The sequence below is a fragment of the Thamnophis sirtalis genome, unplaced genomic scaffold (assembly GCF_051295495.1).
Source record: "Thamnophis sirtalis isolate CommonGarterSnake01/CBP01778 unplaced genomic scaffold, rThaSir2_p1.2 scaffold_13, whole genome shotgun sequence".
Taxonomy (NCBI): Eukaryota; Metazoa; Chordata; class Lepidosauria; order Squamata; family Natricidae; genus Thamnophis; species Thamnophis sirtalis.
Genome location: NW_028261393.1, coordinates 13019091 through 13037989, shown reverse-complemented (window position 1 = coordinate 13037989; position 18899 = coordinate 13019091). Strand labels below are relative to the sequence as shown.

The 18899-nt window shown below is 46.7% G+C and overlaps 1 protein-coding gene across 1 annotated transcript in view; it reads right to left on the bottom strand.

Moving 5' to 3' along the window:
• Positions 1-5921, bottom strand: part of FOXO6 (forkhead box O6) — a 152507-nt gene extending 146586 nt beyond the window's left edge. The window contains exon 1 of the mRNA XM_087728029.1: positions 5445-5921. Coding sequence (XP_087584155.1) covers positions 5445-5921 — 477 coding nt within the window. The remainder of the gene's footprint in view (positions 1-5444) is intronic.
• Positions 5922-18899: the final 12978 nt, after the last annotated feature.

Below are 18899 nucleotides of genomic sequence, written 5' to 3'. Positions count from 1 at the left end.
GGTTTTGACCAGGTTCTGGGTTTAGAATATTGTACAAGACTCTTGCATAAAATGTCCCAGAATTCAGAGTTATGAACAGGGAGGGGGAAATTGAATTGGAGAAAATAAGTTTGGGGGGGGAGGGGGAAGAGAAGGGGGGGGGAAATGAGGGATGAAAAGAAGAAATTACAGACCAGGCAATACAGTTGAAGGTCTGGATCACAAGCCTGAGAAAATACTTCGGCAATGTGCTTTGGTAAAGTGACGTCTCTGTAAAACTGCAACATTAAAAAGAATTGACACCAGGGTTAATCACCAATGAGGAAGAGTCAGCAGCTGGGCTTAAATTGTCAGAGACCATCCCAGACAAAATAGACTTGGAGTCAGAAAGAAACTGGCGGCCTGGATTCGGAATACCAAAAGTCCAAAATCACAGAATCCTAGTACGGTAATCAACAATGCAGCTTCTACTACTTTTAGTAACACAACTGAAGGACGGATTCACTGTCCCCAAAAGGATCTTTTCTCTTTCTCAGCAACTGTTCAAAACACAGTGATACCCAAAGTCTTTGACTTGTGACCACAAACAAAATTATCTGAAAGTGTTTAGATAATGTTGTGATAAGATCTACCTTATCGCTTTGTTAGGGGGTTGTAGAGGGTTTTTTCCCCCTCCCTCTTCATCACATTTCAAGCCAACTCTTAATTTTCAGGGAGCCAAAAGAGAAAGCTACAGAGTTCCTTTCCCGTGGGACTCTTAAAGCTTGCAACCTCTATTCTCGATGCCTATGAAAATTCTCAGGCATCCATTCAAGGAAAAACGAAGGAAGCCCAGTTGCCTCTTGAAAAAGCAGCTTTGGGATAACCTCTCTTCTCAGTTCCCAGGATGACCAACTACTAAGCATGTGAGACACCATCACGCACTACCAAGTCGTATCTGCCCATTTCAACTAGGAGTTATCTGCACCGGTGCCATAATAGCAATAGCAATTAGACTTATATACCGGCTTTGTTGTAATATGGTTGCAGAGCCATGCTGAACCACACAGGAGAAAACAAACTCCTAAAACCCCATAACATCCTGATAGTTCATAACATAACATCCTGAGATGTGCCCTACCAATGACGTCCAGGATTTGACCATATATAGACAGAACTTCCCTGGGTAGTAGATTAGAAATTGTACTTTTACAGGCTGTTTTTAACCACATGCTATTGCTCCTCCTGCCTTTGTCCTATCTCAATAAAAGGGGCTCTCAGACCCCCAACCTGGGTCGCTCCATCCCGAGAAAGGTTTGTCTTTTCTCAACATTGGCCTCATGGGCGAACCACGGGAACATTACACAGCTTCACAGTGCATTTACAGCCCTCTCTAAGTGGTTTACAGAGTCAGCCTATTGCCCCCAACAATCTGGGTCCTCATAAGATGATCAGTGGCAATTTGTGCACACTCTGGCCAATTTTTAGAGTTTTTTTCAACAGCATTTTCCTCCAGCCCCACCTTGAGATGCAGTAAATTGACGCTCCGACTCTTAGCATGAAAAGAGAAGAGTCTAAGATAATGCAAGCAGCTATGAAACAGGCCCTCGCCAATCATTCACCATTTCAAATAGGAGCATTTTCAAAAACCTTCATCTAAAATGTCTTTGGTTGGGGCAAAGCCCACTTATTACTGCACCAAATCTTTTTTCTTTAAAAGCGTGAAACAGAACTAGAAAAATAGAATATCTTTTGGATCTTTCTTCCAATGAATTCTTCCCTCGATTTATTTGTTTCATTTATTTTTAAGGCCGTCCATTCACATAAATGACTTTGGGTAGGTAACGAGGATTAAAACCAAAACAAGCACACACACAAATCCACAATGAACAGCAAATGAACAGCAAAAGCAAAATGTGAAATATAAGTCATGCTGAAGGCCCATAACCTAGTTCCAACAAACACAAAAGATGCATAAAACAGGTTCACCGGACATTCTGACCCCATTCCAGAGTTTGTTCCACTGGAATCTAGTCATCTCTGTTACACCATACTTTTTTTTTAAATGTAGGGGATGTACAGGATCACGCAGACAGACAAAACTCCATACAGTTCAGAACCCAAAGTGCAAAAATGTCCTAATATTTCTCATCTGCAATATCAGTTCTTCGTGGGACCCGATTTGTGCTGGTGTTGCAATCCTTTTGAGAAAAGGGGGGAGGGGGAAGCAGCTGCTTAACTTCTGAACCTGGTAAGTGCATCAATGCCAAGTCTCACAAGAACACGTACGGGCAGGTCCAGATTGGAAGGCGGAGACACGTTTTTGGCAGGATCCCTTTGATTTACCCCACGAAGAGGAGCAAAAGATTTCAGCTCGAACTAGCACACGTACTGACAAAAGTGTTAAGTGTCCACCTTCTCATTGCCAGAATCCCAGGGAGAAAGATTTCCCCCACTATACAAACTTCATTAGAGCTTTTCCAAAACCAAAACATGGGAACCGGTCAACTTGTAGACCTCGAATGATAAGAGCTCTGGAAGTCTGGATGCTACCTTGAAGCTCTTCCATATGTCTCTACTTCCCCGTGGGTAGAGAGTACTGCTTACCATCCCCACTGATTCCTACTAACCTGTTACACAGATTACACTGCTGGGTTTGATTCATTGTTTTTTTTAATGCTTTGGATGAAAAGAACATTTTGGCTTCATCAAAAAAGAGATGGTCTTGTTTTGTTTCGTGTGGGGCCTCATGGAGCATGCATTCTCAGGGGTGGGAAGAAATTGTGGGTATTAATTGTCAGGGGAGCAAGAACAAGCAATGGCATAGGTCCTTGCTGTGCCATGGATTCCCAAAGCAATAAACATATGTTGTGCTGTAGTCCTATAAAGTTTCACTGGTCAACTTAATATTATATTGCAGTGTTTCTCGACCTTAGCAGTTTGAAGGGATGTGGACTTCAACTCACAGAATTCATTCTGGAAGTCGAAATCCACACATCTTAAAAAGGCCAAGGTTGGGAAGCATCCCTGTACTGTGTATGAAAAAGGAAGAATCTTGCAGATTTGAACTGGGCAAGCCTTGGTACCCAAGGGTGCAACGATCATAATCCTGCTGATATAGAATAACCAGTTAAAGCACACTTCTAAACAAAACCCAGAGTGGGTTTATTAGCCACTCTTGATCAGAGGAGAGGGAGAGAGAAAATGAGAATGGGGTAAACGGGCACTAGAAAACATGGTTTTTGATTAGCAGTTGATTGCATAAGACTGATCCAAGCCTATCCCAATTGCATTATCCAAGGGTGCTGGGAAAACAGTTTCTAGGATTCTCAGATTGTCATGTTGGTTGGGAACTTGAGGAATTCCAGTCCCAACAAATTTGGAGGGCACCAGACTGGAAAAGGTTGAATGGGGCTGAATGGGGTAGGAAAATCTGCCAACTATGAAGTGCACATTCTTGTAAGCAGTAGAACTCTCGGTCTAACCTTTATTTCCACATCCAAAGACACAAATAAAAAAACCTGTTCCTTCAGCCATTCCCATGAACTGAGATCCAGCAGAAAATATTTGGATCATACCAACGCAGACACTTGATGGAACAGTCATTATGGAATAACTGGAGAGTAAAAAAGATTTTTTTTTTTAAAGGGAACCCTCTGCTGCCAATATGGCTCATCTTTTGCTCCCCTTCCAAAGGTATTTCATAAATATCTTTTTCTCACACGAGAGTTACTGCAGTTGCCTTGGTTGAAAAAGTACACTCTTCTCACCAAAACCCACATACACATTTTCCTTGTAAATTGAGGGAATTGCAGCCCAACTCTACACTAAATCACAATAAAAGAGGAATTGATTACTACTGATAGAGTTAAATTGAGAGAGGTGTGTAGCTTAACTCTTCTGGATAAGACCAACAGATAAGAGAGATAAAGAAAATACAAGTGACTCTTTTGTCTTCTTTCCCCCTATCATTTATTTTCAGATTTACAAGGGTTCTCCAGGGCCAAGGCACACGTGGGGGAAACTCTGTTTCAAGCCCCTCTATCAAGAGTGTACCACAGCAATGGCTTTCCAAATAACCACATTTCTATCCACAACTTGACCTTAGAGAGAAACCAAAGCAAAGAAGGAGAAGGGGAAGGGAGGGAAGGAGGAGGAGGAAGAAGGAGGAGGAAGAAGGAGGAGGAGGAGGAGAAATAATCCCATTTTGATTCAGGGAAAGAGATGTTGCCCATATACAAAGTTTGCAACAAGCACATGAGGGCTATTTTATTAAATCTCCAGTTTTGGACCTGATGGAATCCATATGGGATTAGTAACATTTGTCTCACTGGCTCAGTGTGGTGGAGAAAACCGAGTAACTTAATAGAAGGAATCACATTTCAAGTTTTCCTTGGTTTAGTGATAGAGGCTCCAAGAATCCAAGCTGCATTCCAGAAGAAAAAAGATCCCCCACCCCCACATCACCACCCCCCCCCCCCGCTCCTCACCCTATCCACCTACCCACTGCCCAAATTCAAAAGCAAAAAAGCTGAAAAGCAACTTCCCTCCTCCTCCCCCGCCACCCCTCAATGTCCTTTCTCCAAGTGGCATTTCAATCAAGCAGAGCAGAAGAAAGCTTCCAAAAGTACTTCTGGCTCCCCTCCCTACCAGACAGACAGGTGCCACTTAACTGCAATCTGAGAGGGAGGGAATCGTTTCTCCCCCCCCCCTCCCACCTCCTGGCTGCTGGGCACTGGAGAAGCCAAAGGAAATGTGGGAGGTCGGCCAAAAAAACACTGTTCAATAAGTGACCAGGCTACTGATAAATGACCTCTCTCTTTCCCAGCGCAAAGAAGAAAGAAAAAAATAATAATTATGTACATTTAAAAGCAATCACTCACACCCTCTTCACTACTGCCAACAATACTTTCTCCTCCTCTGGCTCAGGGAGAGATGCAAAAGTGCTCACCAGTTTGAGTTCGGCAAGGCTTCAAGAGTAACTTGCCTCCCTGGGTCAAAGACAATTTAGAAGGGTCTTGGGAATCTAGTTCTGGACTCGGAGAGAGTTTGGTTTGAGGGGGCGTGGGGAACTCTTGCCACAAAGCCAAGGGCCTGGCCCTTTTATGACCAAACATATGCTAGCAAGGATGCTACAGAGTCTCTTAGAAGGATTTCGGAGTTGGCCATCCCTGCCATTACTTGAATACTCCAGACACTTAACTAATGTTGCAAAGCTGTTTCTTTCAAGTCAGGGATGGAAGAAAAGGGGAGAGGACCAGCAGTTTGAACAGCCTTTAATTAACTTCTCTTGGCAGAAGACAAAAACCACTTGGCCAGCCCCTTCTCCTGGCCATCTACACCAAAGAAAGGTATGCCCCCCCTCTACCCCACGGAGGATGAGAGTAGTAAAACTTCCCCAGCGCCTCTCAAGGAAACTAGGTGTTGGGTAAGCAGGAGTAGGAAGCGGGAGGGGAAGAGGGGGCAAGGGGGGAACCCCCAGGTACCTTCCATCCAGCCGAGCTGTTGCTGTCGCCTTTATCCTTAAAATAGGGCACGTATCGGACCATCCAGTCGTAGATCTGGGAGAGGGTGAGCCGTTTCTCCGGGGAGCTCTCGATCGCCTTGGTGATGAGATCGGCGTAAGACAGGTTGCCCCAAGCGTTCCGCCGCGAAGTCTTCGCTTTGCGGAGCTGTCCAACGTCCGCGCTCAAGGAAGGCAGCGCGGGGGTCGCTTTGCCACGCTCCGCCGCCACGCCGGCGTTCTCGGCGCCTTCGGGGCCGCCGGCCAAAGGGTGCTTGGGGGCGCCGCCGCCGCCGCCGCCGCCGCCGCCACCACCTCCTCCTCCCGCACCGCCGCTTCCATCGTCTTCTTCGCCCGGGAAGTCGGGGTGAGGCAGCGGCCAGGTGCAAGAGCGAGGCCGACTCTGAGGTTCAAAATCCGGGTCGATGTCAACCTGATGCGCCTGCAGCTTCTCATCCATGTTCCTCCCCCTCCCCCCCCCGCGACCGCCTTTCCCCCCCCCACCCCCTTCCCCCCCTCTTTTATTCCGCTTTATATCCCGGGAAAGGGAAGAGACGGTCTTCCTTTGTAAAAAAAAGAAAAAAAGAAAAATTAAAATTAAAATTAAAAACAAATTCCAGCCAAAGGTTTTCACCTCCCCGCCCAAAAAAAAAAAAAAAGAAAAAGAAAAGCGTCGACTGGCAGCTCCGGAGCAGACGGCGCGTTAGGAAGCGACGCTCCGCGGCGGCGGTAGCAGCAGCAGCATCGCACCAAAGTGGGTCGGGGAGGGAGAGGGTGAAAAAAAGGAGAGAAAGAGCGCAAGGGAGGCGGGATTGGAGACGTTGCCTCGCCGGCTTCGGGGAGGAAGGTGCGTCGGGGGAGCGGTGGGAAGGGGAGGAGGGAAGCGAGAGCGGCGGGGAGCCCGGAGCCCACAGCTCAAGCCGGGCCGGTTCTCCGGAAGGCTCCGGCAGAAGGGCCAAGAACGGCCGGAGGAGGAGGCGGCGGCGGCTTTTCTCCAGCGAGCCCAGCCAGCGCCAGAGAAAGGCGAGGAGGGGAACGCCCGTTCGAGCAACAGATGAAACAGCTGGAGCGCAGGAGAGACGCGGCGGGCTTTCGAGGGTTGCCTGACAGCTTTCCGGGGAGACCCCCCCAGGTTCGAGGCCAAGGCAGTTCGCTTGCTTCTTCCAAGAGGAGAGATTGTTTTCCCAGAACGAGGATTTCAAAAGATACCCAAGAAAAGATATATATCTATGTATATATTAATATTCAAACGACGGTTCGGGCGTAGCGGGAGAATCCGGCGCTAAGGGGTCCGGAGACAGGGATGGAGTCGCGGGGCGAGCGCCACCATGGTCGCGCCGTCCTTTCCTCGACGACGGGGGAGACTCGCACCGGGAGCCGGCAGGCACCGGCTGGACTGGGCAAGCCGATTGGCCAGGCGAGCCAGAGGCGCGCTCTGACGATTAGCACCTGCTGCTGCCGCTGCTGCTGCTGCTGCTGCTGCTGCCAGGCTCGGGGCGGCAGCCAGCCCTGGTCGCCGTCGCTGTCATCTTCCTGGCCAACCCGTCGTCTTCCTCCTCCTCCTTTTGCTTCTCCTCCCGCTGCTGCTGCTGCTGCGCTCGTGCCGCCCCGAGCGGGCGCCGCCTCTCTCTGGGGACCCGACGGGATGGCAACATGCTGAGGAGGAGGAGGAGGAGGAGGAAGAGGCGGCGGCGGCAGCAGAGGAGGGGAAAGCGGCGGAAACGGCGGCGGGAGCGACCGCCACTCCACTCTCACTCTCTCTCTCTTCCCTTTCCCGGCTCCGTTGCCCTCTCGTCACCCGAGAGCCGAGCGGACCGTGCCTGCCACAGGGACAACCAGCGCGCACGGGAAGGGCAGCCAACGAGATCGCCAGGCGACCCGGCCGCACTTCGGGGAGGCGAGGGAGAGGGGAGGGGGGTGGATAGAGGGAAGGGCTGGCCCGGTTGGTTGGGGAGTGGGGGGGGACAGAAAGGCGGGGCCCCGCCCAGCACCTTGCACGAGGGCGAGGTGGAGGAGGAGCAGCGTGCCCGCCTCCCGCCCTTCCCCTCCCTCTCTGCCCCCCCCCCCAACCTCCGCCTTCTTTGGCCGCGCTTCTCCGGCTGCTTGGCCGGCTGGTGCCAAAGTCACACGGGCTCCTCGGCCGTCCCCTGACCCCGGGAGTCCGGCAAGGCACGTGACCACAACACGCCGGGTATTTCCCAGCCGAGAGGGAAAGGCGAGCGCAGCAGCAGCAGCCTGAGGACAGCGCTCGGACCAAAGGCGGGTTTGACGGGGACCCTGCCTCGATACCACCACCACCACCGTCCAGTTGCAATCACCAAACTGCCCGCGCTTTGCTTTTTCCCCAGGGTTGGGGGCGAAGGGGATCGGGGGGGGAGAGGAGGGGCTTTGTAGCCGCATGGGAGGTGTAGTCCCCCTTGTGCCTTCACGGCATCCTCCAGTGTGAGAAAGGGGAGGGGGGGTTCTCTCTCTCTCTTCACACCAGGCTTGGAAAGACGGTTTGTGCCCCTTGTCTGCAACAGTCTGCAGGGTGCGTGAAGCCTTTGGGGGGGGGGGGATTGTCTGCGAGACGCTGCTCCGCAAGCGCCGGGCAGGACTACCGCGCGACCAGCCGGCTTCCTCCCTGTCTTTGCAATGAGGCCCCAGCTGGTCTCCTGACCCCGCCCACCCGCCGGGCTGTTCCCAGCCCCCCTCCTCCTCCCCCTCCCCCCCGCTGGCTTTTCCCGGGTTTCTCCCTGGCTTGCTCCAAATCGTTACACTGACCTGACCCTGTGCCGCCTCCTGATTGGAAGGAGCGCGGCACATGACCTAGACCTCCGCGCTCGCTCATTGGCTCGATCCCAAGCCAGCGTTGGAAAAAAAAAAAAAAGGAAAGGAGGCAGGGCAGGGGAGAGACGCGTTTGGCGGGCGAAGGGAACCTCCCCTCTGTGAGGTCTTACGCTTCTTGAGTTACCCGCGGGTAACCCAGGGCAACGAATCTCACCAGCCGGACCGCCGTGAGCGAAGCCACGCCCACGGCCTCGACCATTCACGCCGAGGCAGTCGGCGCCCCGCCCCCCTCCGCTGACTGACTCTTGCGAGCGAAAAGACGGTTGGCCACGCCCACGCTTCCTCTCCAGGCTTGCCCTTTAGGAGCGTCTCCTCAGCGGCTCTTCAACATTGACCCACATTGAGGGATGCCGCCTGACGCGCTTTGCGTCGATGCAGAATGAAGTCCTGCGGATTTCGGCGGGAATTTTCAAAGCCCTCGTGCTCCAAGAAGCTGCCACACCTTTCTCCGTTTACCTTTTACGGAGACAGTTATCCGTCCGTCATGAAAGAAAAACCTTATTTTTTTCTCTTGAATGGGGCGTGCATAAGCGCACCAAAGTACCCAGTCCTAATGTCCCCAATTATTTGCATCCATTCCCTGTATTCATAATCATGTTTATACTCATATCTGTTATTTTATACATGCTTGACAAGTAAAAAAAATAATAAAGCAAACCTTGTTTTCTCAGAAACTCTTAAACGGATGTCTCAGTTGCAATGAAAGAAAACCACAATGATAATGACGTGAATAAGGGTGGATAGGCTTGGAAGCAGCAAGAACCACCGCTGGTTCTGCCCGTTTGCAGCAGACACCTGGCTTAAGCAAGAGAGCATTCACCCGGTGTCCTGAGATGACACAAGATGCCTCACTACACACCAATAAATGCAAGGGCTGGGTTGGTTCCTCAGTAATCTTCCTAATGTGCCTTAGCTCCTAGTGCTCTAATGACTTAACTTCACACTATGGCAAAAGGACAAATTCACAGATAATTATCTCATCCCAGGCGCCTCTGGGTTTTAGCATTCGTTTTGATTTTGCATTTTCCTTGCAATTAAGTCCTTCAGATTTGGCCATTGTTTCTGCCCTAACCTTGAGTGCTCTTTCCCTTCACCCGTCATTTTTCTTCTTCTCTTTTTAAACCATTTCTCAAATACAGCGATAGTTAATACATGGTGTCGGTTTTATTAGTCTTTTCTTAATGGTTTTTGCCAGAGTTCCCAAAAGTCTCATCTGCGTTTCTTAAATTACGAAAGGGAACGCTCAAAGAGGCTACCTAGTAAAATACATCGCCAAAATCCACAATCGTGTGAAATTAGAATTTTTCAATGGAGGAGAAATATACAGTACAAACAAGGGCAAAAATAGAAAACAAGAAATAGAGGGGGGAAAAGGGGTGGGTGGGAACAGTTATGTCTTCCACCATTATATCAAATAATTATCATCATAAAATTTTCCCCAACCTTTTTGTCCTTTTTAATCCCCAAATCATCACTTTGATTTTTTTTTCTTTCAACAGGCTCCATATCCAGAGTCCCTCTTTTGAGAAGGCAGTTTAGAAATGTGAAAGAGGATGGATGGATGGATGGATGGATGGATGGATGGATGGATGGATGGACGGAACATTTCCAGTTTTCCAAGCAAACAAACTCTGAACAAACTGATCATTACAATAGCACATTTGAAAATAAGATGAGATACCAATTGCAAAAACTAACTATATATATCACAAAGGGAAAATGAAGTTTGCACCTGACAATCAAATTCCAGTACATTTAAGCTAGAGAGCAATAACAACCGGAGAAACATTTCTTTATCCCTAGAACAAAAAGTGACCCAAAGGGATCACTCAGTTTAATGTCATCCTACGACTAGTGTCAAACTCGGTAAAATAATAACATTTGTTAGCAGCCAAGAGATTAGCATCAGAAATCTTGCTGCCTTTGGAGCTGTAAAATCCCACATTAACAGATTCCGGGGGGGGGGGGTACCCATTGCAAATGGGCATGCATGTTTTATATATTACAGGTCCAATTAGAGCTGCTTGGCATCTCCAGGTCAAAGAAAGGGATGAGAAACAGTACCAAATATCTCAATTTGAGGAACCTGGGGAGATGCATCTCAGTAAGAAAACAATGAGATTGGTGAATCAATGCTTCAGCCGGGTAAAAGACAGTTTCTTGCATTTTTCTCCCTCATATGCAAAAAATGTATCTAAAGTTATAAAAGGTTATAAACTGGAAGTTATAATTAAGTTACAGCAGCATTGCATCAGGGATGTGGGCTACCAGTTCACTTCTAATCTGGAAAGCTCTGTACAGCTTGAGGATCACAATTTCTGAACCAAGTATTCCTTCCTGGATATATTTCGTCTGAGTCCAGAGGAAAGCATGGGAGGAAATGCTCCTGGGATACAGCAAGCAGCATTTTTGGTAGCAGTCAGCCCTCCCTTCAATCTCTGGAATGCATCCCCCAAAAAGGCATGCCTAGGGCCTCCTTTGTCATCTTTTTGGCACCAGGCAAAGACTGTTGAGTTCTCCCAGGCTTTTTAATTTTTATCGTAATTGTAGTGTTCTGCACTTCAGTTGCAATGTGGCATTCTAAACTAATAAACTTTAATCTCTGCCATTTTAGTCTTCTCTTCGTTTAGCAACAAGCTGCTCTCTATGCTTTGCAATTTTTCCATGTTAGTGTATCTTAAGAATAAATGGATGGTTAAATAAGAAAGAGGTTGTCAACGCAGTACTGATGCCAGCTCATCTGTCTTGGCTTTGCAGCTGATATACTGTACTTTTCTGGAGAATAAGATCTGGCAAGTAAGAAAATTCGGGAGACAGTTGCTGTCTTCTTTGCATCCCCCTGGGCTAAGTCATAGTCGAAGCCAAGAATCTCAACGGCAAGCATGCATGCGGGCAGCTTTCCCTGCCCAGTACCTCCACCCCTGATTTTCCTAGGGTTGGAAGTAGCTCTTGTGAGAATTGAGGCTGTCTTTGTATGAAGCCTGGTGGTACTCACTATCTCCCCCAGGAACTGCCTGGGTATTGGGGTTTCAATTAACTTTGGCTGCCAAAGAGCTGGTCCCTCCACAGCATAGCCAGCAAGACAAGCGTTGTCAGGTGTGAAAGGTACATTACTTTGTATATGTCATCCCAGCTGTTCACAGCAACCTAACCTCACCTCCTTTGTGCAGCGATGAGCAGGTTGGGCTAAGGACACGGAGGGCGTGCCAACTCTTTTGAATACAGAGCACCTGGGCTGGAAGTTAGCCAAGCTGCCTTGAGAGCTGAACCTTTCTTCCGTCCAGGAGGAGCTATGCTGCCTATAGTAGGAATGCAGCCAGTATTCAAGGAAAGGCTCAAACTGTATCCAACTGATACAGTTGTGAGCAATCTTGATTTTAAGTGACAGCTGGATTGGAATACGGGATAAAAAGAACTGGACAGATTTAGATAAACAAGCCCAGCCAGAGAATTGCAAGATGTAGACAGAATACAGAATAATAAAGTTGGAAGGGACCTTAGAGATCTTCTAGTCCAACCCACTGCTCAAGCAGGAAAATCTATCCCATTCCAGACAAATGGCTGTTGAGTCTCTTCTTAAAAACTCCAGTGATGGAGCACCCACAACCTCTGGAGGCAAGCTGTACCACTGATTAATTGTTCTGACAGGAAATTTCAAACTATTGTTTTTGTAATAGAAAGTTCTTAAAAATCAGAGATCAAGAGACATAATGAGGGAATTCTGGAGACAGATTTCTCCAATAAACTTTCACATGTGCAGGTCCTTGTTCCCATGCCTGCTACTAGGGCAGACATGAATACACTCTTGGAAGTTAGCACCCACCCCTCTCCTAGAAAAATGAAATATTTTAGGAAATATTAAATATTTCCCCTAAAAGGGAGGCAGAAACTGTCTCTTTCTCTCTCTCTCTCTCTCTCTCTCTTTCTCTCTCTCTCTCTCTCTCTCTCTCTCTCTCTCTCACACACACACACACACACACACACACACACACACACACACACACACACACACGTTAACGGGCCATTAAGGCCTGGGCCAGTTTATTCTACACAACAAAGATCTACCTCCTTCAGGCAGAGCCATAATAGGAATTGCCCAAAGCCCCTTCATTACATCATCACCCAGCAAGGCTCAACCAAGCTTGGGACTCAGGACAGCCTACAAGTTGCCCCTGCATGGTCCCATGGGAGTCTGACAACCAATCAGAATACAAGCTCAAATTCAAAAGCCCAGAGTGGGCATAAAACCCAGGCTCTCTCAGCATCTCTTCCCTTTTTCTTCGCCCAAGATCTTCAAGGCATGTGATCCTGTTCATCAATAAATCTTCTTTCCAAGCAACTTCCATGCATCCCGTGTTTTTTCCCCCACTTGGAACTGAATCCAGGTGTACATTTCTTCCAACAAATGGGGCCCTTGACAAAACAGGTTTCTCTGACAGCCTCTGACAGTATTCAGCTAAATATTTTAGCACACCCACATAGTCCTTAGCATCAAAGGCACAAGAATCTTTGTGGTGGTTACATTAATGAGAGTGGTGATAAATCTTCATATACTCCATCTCACTTCCTTATCACCCATGCACAGAAATGCATGCAAAGAATTGTTTTCAATCTGATCTTTTCAGAAGAACTGGCTTCCAATTCTTCCTGGTTTTTAATTCTCATTTTTAAGTAGTTGAAATATAACTATGGTCAGCAGCAGGGTTAAGAGAAAATGGTGCTTAGAGATGCAGGAAGAGATCCTGCTGGAACAGGTGAAAATGTTCCTATAGAGTCTCTGTTTTAATTTTTATAGAGCTATTATGATCTAAAAGGGACACAGTGGCACAATGGCTAAGACGCTGAGCTTGTTGATCGAACGGTTGACAGTTTGGCAGTTCGAATCCCTAGCGCCCATTACTTGTCCCAGCTTCTGCCAAGCTAGCAGTTCAAAAGCATGTAAAATGCAAGTAGAAAAATTGGTGGGAAAGTAACAGTGTACCATGCACCTTTGGTGTTTAGTCATGCCAGCCACATGGCCATAGAGACATGTTTAGATAGCACTGGCTATTCAGCTTTGAAACGGAGATGAGCACCTAGAGTCAGGAACAACTAGCACATATACGCAAGGGGAACCTTTACCGTTACCTTTATTATGATCTAATTGTCAGCGTTCCAAGAATCATGTAGAATTAAATCAGAGTCCAAGGCAAAACGATCCTTAAAGTTCCAATTTAATAAATCAGACATCATAGCACATCTGTGGAATCCCAATTCTGGAAGTTACATCGGATTCCCACCCAGTTGAAAGTTCATGATGTGGTCCCCACAACCACAAATCCATCACATGGTCCAATCTTCTTCTTCCACGCTGGCATCTCCACCCAGCTGCTTCCAGTCAGGTGCAGAGGTGCAGAAACAAAATAGGAACTTGGACTTCTAGAAAAGAATGACAACAACACATTCCACCATTCTACTCCTTTCCATTCCCCCCTCCCAACTACTACACTAATGAAACAGCATAATGAAATAAGAGAGAGTGTGGCAGGCCAAAGATCCTAAAAGGGATATAATTGCAGGCCTGACACTAATGCTCTTGCTGCCCTATTCCATTGTGGATTATTTCTCAAGGAAAAATTGGTGGAATTTGTGAGAAGATGCCGCAAAAATGCCACGTTTAGGTAAAAGGCCTTCAACTTGCAGAAATAGTTCTCAAAATTCCAGTGACTAGCAAGAAATATTTGCCACCAGAAAGAGAAAATGTGCCAGTCTAAAAAGGAGGAGGTAAATGGTATTCAGATATGCCAGTGTTTTTCAACGTTAAAATGTGTATGGAGTTAAGCTGGCTGGGGAATTCTGGGAGTTGAACTCCACACATCTTTGAGCTGCCAAGATTGAGGAACATTGAAATATGCTAATGGGTGTATCATTATATGCAAATCTAGATATAATTGTAACAACTATTAACTTTCGTCTAATTAATAAGCTCAACCTCGCAAGATAAACAATTCCCATGTGAGGCTTCTCAGTCTAGATCAATATGTTACGTCTGTCATCAAAATTTACCTCCTGGGTAATTTCCAGGCCTTCTGTTCTCACTTGATGGGTCTGTCTTTCATTTAGATTGGGCTGGACAGCCCTTCACAATAGGTGGTATGCACAGCAGACTGTTGGGTCCTACAGGGAAGAAGGAGAGAATTCTCCCACTCAGGTTGTCAGGAGCCACATTCCTTTCTAAAATATTCCAAATTATCGTACCATCCTATCCTTTCCAGTTAGAGATAAACGTCGTAGGTGTTTTTGCTAGTATTTTGCCAAAATTTGCAATCCATTCCTAATGGTTTTTTTTTCTCCTGTAGAAGAGGCTTCTATTTGTTTACTTCGTTCTCCAGAGATTTGAAAACTTTGGGGAGTAGAAGGTGCAGTCCTGTCCTGAAGTACAGCTAGCCCTTAACTTAAAACCATTCATATAATGACTATTCAAGTTACAACGGCACTAGAAAAAGAAACTTACAACAGATCCATGCACTTAAAACCCTTGCAGCATTCCCCCTGGTTATGTGACCATAGTTTATCAGTGTTTCTCAACTTTCGCCATTTTAAGAGGTGTGGACTTCAATGCCCAGAATACCACAGCCAGAAATGCTGGCTTGGGTATTCTGGGAGTTGAAGTCCACACATATTAAAATAGTTAAGGTTGTGAAACCCTGGTTTAGATGCTTGGCACCTAGCATAGATTTACAATAGTTGAAGTGTCCCATGATCGCCACTTGTAACCTTCCCAGCTGTCTTCTGGCGAGCAAAATCAATGGGGGAGGGGAGGGAATTGGATTTGCTTAACAACTTCCTAATTCTCTTAACACTCATGGCAAAAATGTCATAAAATTGAGTATGTCTCACTTAACCGCCTTGCTTAACCACATAAATTCAGGTCCCATGTCTGGTTGTAAGTTGAGGATTAGATGTATTCAGGTGTGAGATTCAGCCGGTTCAGATCGGTTCGGATGATCCGGTAGCTCTGACAATCAGCTGGGGGAGCAAACCGGTTCGACAATCAGGTTTGCCTGACTCCCTTCCCCTGTGCTTTACTTACCTATATCCTCTCAACTGATTCACCTGGCAGAGTGGATTACCGTGCCTCAGCTGTGTAACTCCCCAGAAGTAAGGTGGAAGGTATGTTTTGTTAAAGCGCAGAGCATCACTGAACCAGTTGTTAAACCGACAGGATCCCACCCCTCCATGTATTGGCTGTATTAAGTTTGCTTGGGTTGCATTACATGAGCCGAGGTGGCGCAGTGGTTAAATGCAGCACTGAAGGCTACTTCAGCTGACTGCAGTTCTGCAGTTTGGCTGTTCAAATCTCACCGGCTCAAGGTTGACTCAGCCTTCCATCCTTCCGAGGTGGGTAAAATGAGGACCCAGATTGTTGGGGGCAATATGCTGACTCTGTAAACCGCTTAGAGAGGGCTGAAAGCCCTATGAAGCGGTATATAAGTCTAACTGCTATTGCTATTGCATCTCTGTGCACTATACCATAGCTACATGGCTTGCCCCAGATCCTGCTATGACCCTTCCCCCAGGAAAAAAAATCCTTGTTGATATCTTCCTAGGAGGGGATTATTTGTAGGAGGGGAGGCAGCCATAGAGATTAGAAACTACTGTATTATATCTTCAAAGCAGTGGTGAAATTCTATTTTTTTTACTAGTTCTGTAGGCGTGGCTTGGTGGGCGTGGCCTGGCTTAGTGGGCGTGGCAGGGAAAGGATACTGCCAAATCTCCATTCCCTCCTCATTCCGGGGGAAGGATATTGCAAAATTTCCATTCCCTCCTCGTTCCAGGGGAAGATTATTGCAAAAGCTCCATTCCCACCCTACTCTGGGGCCAGCCAGAGGTGGCATTTGTCAGTTCTCTGAACTACTCAAACTTTCTGCTATCGGTTCTCCAGAACCTGTCAGAACCTGCTGAATTTCACCTCTGATTCAAAGGTTTAGACATAATTCTCAGCCATCTTTTTTTTAGAAAGGCAATAGCTTAAAATTCATGTGCTGCATCCATGCAATTTCCCTAAAATGTTCTTCTTTGAGGGGGAAAAAACATTGCCATCCAATTAAAAGAAAACAATTGGGGAAAAATATGGTCATTTCCTGCCAAACACTGTGTTTTACACAATTCTTCCCCCAACTACAAGCCTCTAAATGTGTGGGCTTTCCCAGCCAGTACATCTAGTGCTGAAATTCCTAGAAGTTGAATTCCACGCATCTCAAGGGGACTCGAGTTAGAAAAGGCATCTTATATTTGCTACAATGATACTTGCTGGATACTCTGCCTCTTCCATCTCTGGCTACATTTCCCAGCATTTTCCCTCTGTTCTCCAAGCCCAGACTTTCTCCGTGCGGCTGGATGGCCCAGCACACTCTCCCCTATAATTGAGCTGGTCACTCCCAATGATCTCACTACAAGGCAATGCAACTGGAATTAAGTCAGACACCTGCCATCCAAGCCAAGGGTATAATTAGTAATCATCCTCTGAAAGCTAGGGAGAGGAGATGTCACCCAGTTGTAGGAGGAGGAGCTGGCGTGTGCACACGGAAGCATGTCAGCATCTGTTCTCTTCATTAAAATTGCAGGTCCTCAAATGTCTGGTTAGGGGGTAAGAAGGAGGTAGGTGACGGCTTCCCTTAATATAAATATTGTGCCAAAGGCAATCCTGTTTCCTAATAATGGCTCAGGTTTTGAAAGAGGCCATGCTCAGTTGGAAGGCAACATCTCACTGACTTTGGCTGATTTCCCAAAAGGTAAGCAGCATCAGATCTGATTAGCACTTCGATGGGAGATTATGAGATATCCCTCTATTATGGGCTACACTGGAAACTTAGAAGAAGAAGAAATCAAACCTGTTTTGTACCATTATCAAAGTCCCTTACATGAATACATCCAGCAGGTAACACCATTCGAAGGAGACTTTATCTTATTAAAAGACAAAAGATTCCAATAATTTTCTGATATTTTCCCCTGAACATCCATCCTAACTTTTGATTTATTAGACCAGGCTTCCCCTACCTATACTTTGATCCATAATTCTCCCCCCCCCCCAAAAAAAAATCCCTATTGACTTGTAAAATATCTGTACATCTAGAACAGGTTGCGATCCAATGAAGTAGCCCACCCCAAGAATAATGGACCAATGCTCTGGCAACATTTTAAATGACTTCTATGCTCAAAGCCTAATTTTAAGTAGTTGCATAAAATCATAGCCATGGCAGGGATCTTTGAGATCTTCTAGTCCAGGGGTCTTCAAATGTGGCAACTTTTAAGACTTGTGGGATTCTGGGAGTTGAACTCCACAAGTCTTAAAGTTGCCACGTTTGGAGACTCCTGGTGTAAAACACAGTCCAGGAATTGATACTATCTCTTGGGACATTGGCTCACCTCCAGAATCTTCTCTTCCTTTTGGGGGCCATGAGTTTCAGTTGAAAGTATGGATGAACACAGCATCTATCTGAAACAAGAGAATAGCATAGTACAGTAGCTTCTCAATTTCTTCACCACAACTCCCCTTGAAATATCTTTTGTGGCCATGGACCATGGTCACGGACCCCCAAGATTTACATTATACAATTCTTCAAGCCTTCATGGACTCTCTGTGATGACATTGTGGCTCCCCAGGGGTCCACTTCCTGGTCCTCTGAGTTACACCAGCCTTCCTTCATTCTTTGTTGTTCTTTGGCAGGAATCTATCTTGTCCAAATACTCTTCATCTTCTCTGAGGAACCTAAGGATGGTCAGACGTGCCTTCAAACATTTACAGCTGTATAACATACAGAACACCACATCAGCATGTAATATTCCTTTTCGTAGACTATATTGAGGGAGGGAATAAAACGTAATGTCCAACGTGCTGAAAACAAATAAGGCAGTATAATTTGCTTGCCTGTTGTCTTCAGCTGATGAGATGAAGTCCAATTTCTGTACTGCTCACGGTGTCCTTCCGTTCACTATTCCCAGGATACTCTGGGAGTATACAAATTATTCCAATGCCAGTTGAAGTTGCTGGCCTGTAGAAATTGGCTGAGCAAACTAAAAGGAAAGCAAAGAGATGGTGATGTGTTCCAGTTAAGCAACAGAGAGATTGATATGCCCGGTTGGCAGGCTAAACTACGTTCTTGGGAGGAACCCCATTAAAATAATCATCTTTATTGAGAGAATCATAATAAGTGGATGCCGTAGGCTGTATAATGGCTTTGCCCAGGTGGCAGTGTTAGGCATTGCCAAGAGTAAGCCTGGAAGAAGCAAAGAGAAAGACCTGATCGTTTTTTTCAGAATTCAGCATCAGGATTAGGCAATTCTGGCTTCCAGGTTCTTGGAAAGGCTTAAAGTTAGGGTATTACCACTGAAATCCCCAAACGCTGCAAATTTTTCATAGCTGGCATGAACATTTACTTGCTTGATCTTGTGGCCCACCAGCAGAGCTGGCAGCAGATTCGGACAGTGAGGAGGTTGGGAAGGAACATGGGCCAGTCCTGGAGTCTGGGGAAGGCTCTGATGAGGGCTCTGTGTCGGAGGCAGAGAGGGGGCCAGAGCCGTATGCCAGTTATCAGCTGCCGTCAGAGTCAGACATTAGTGAGGCAGA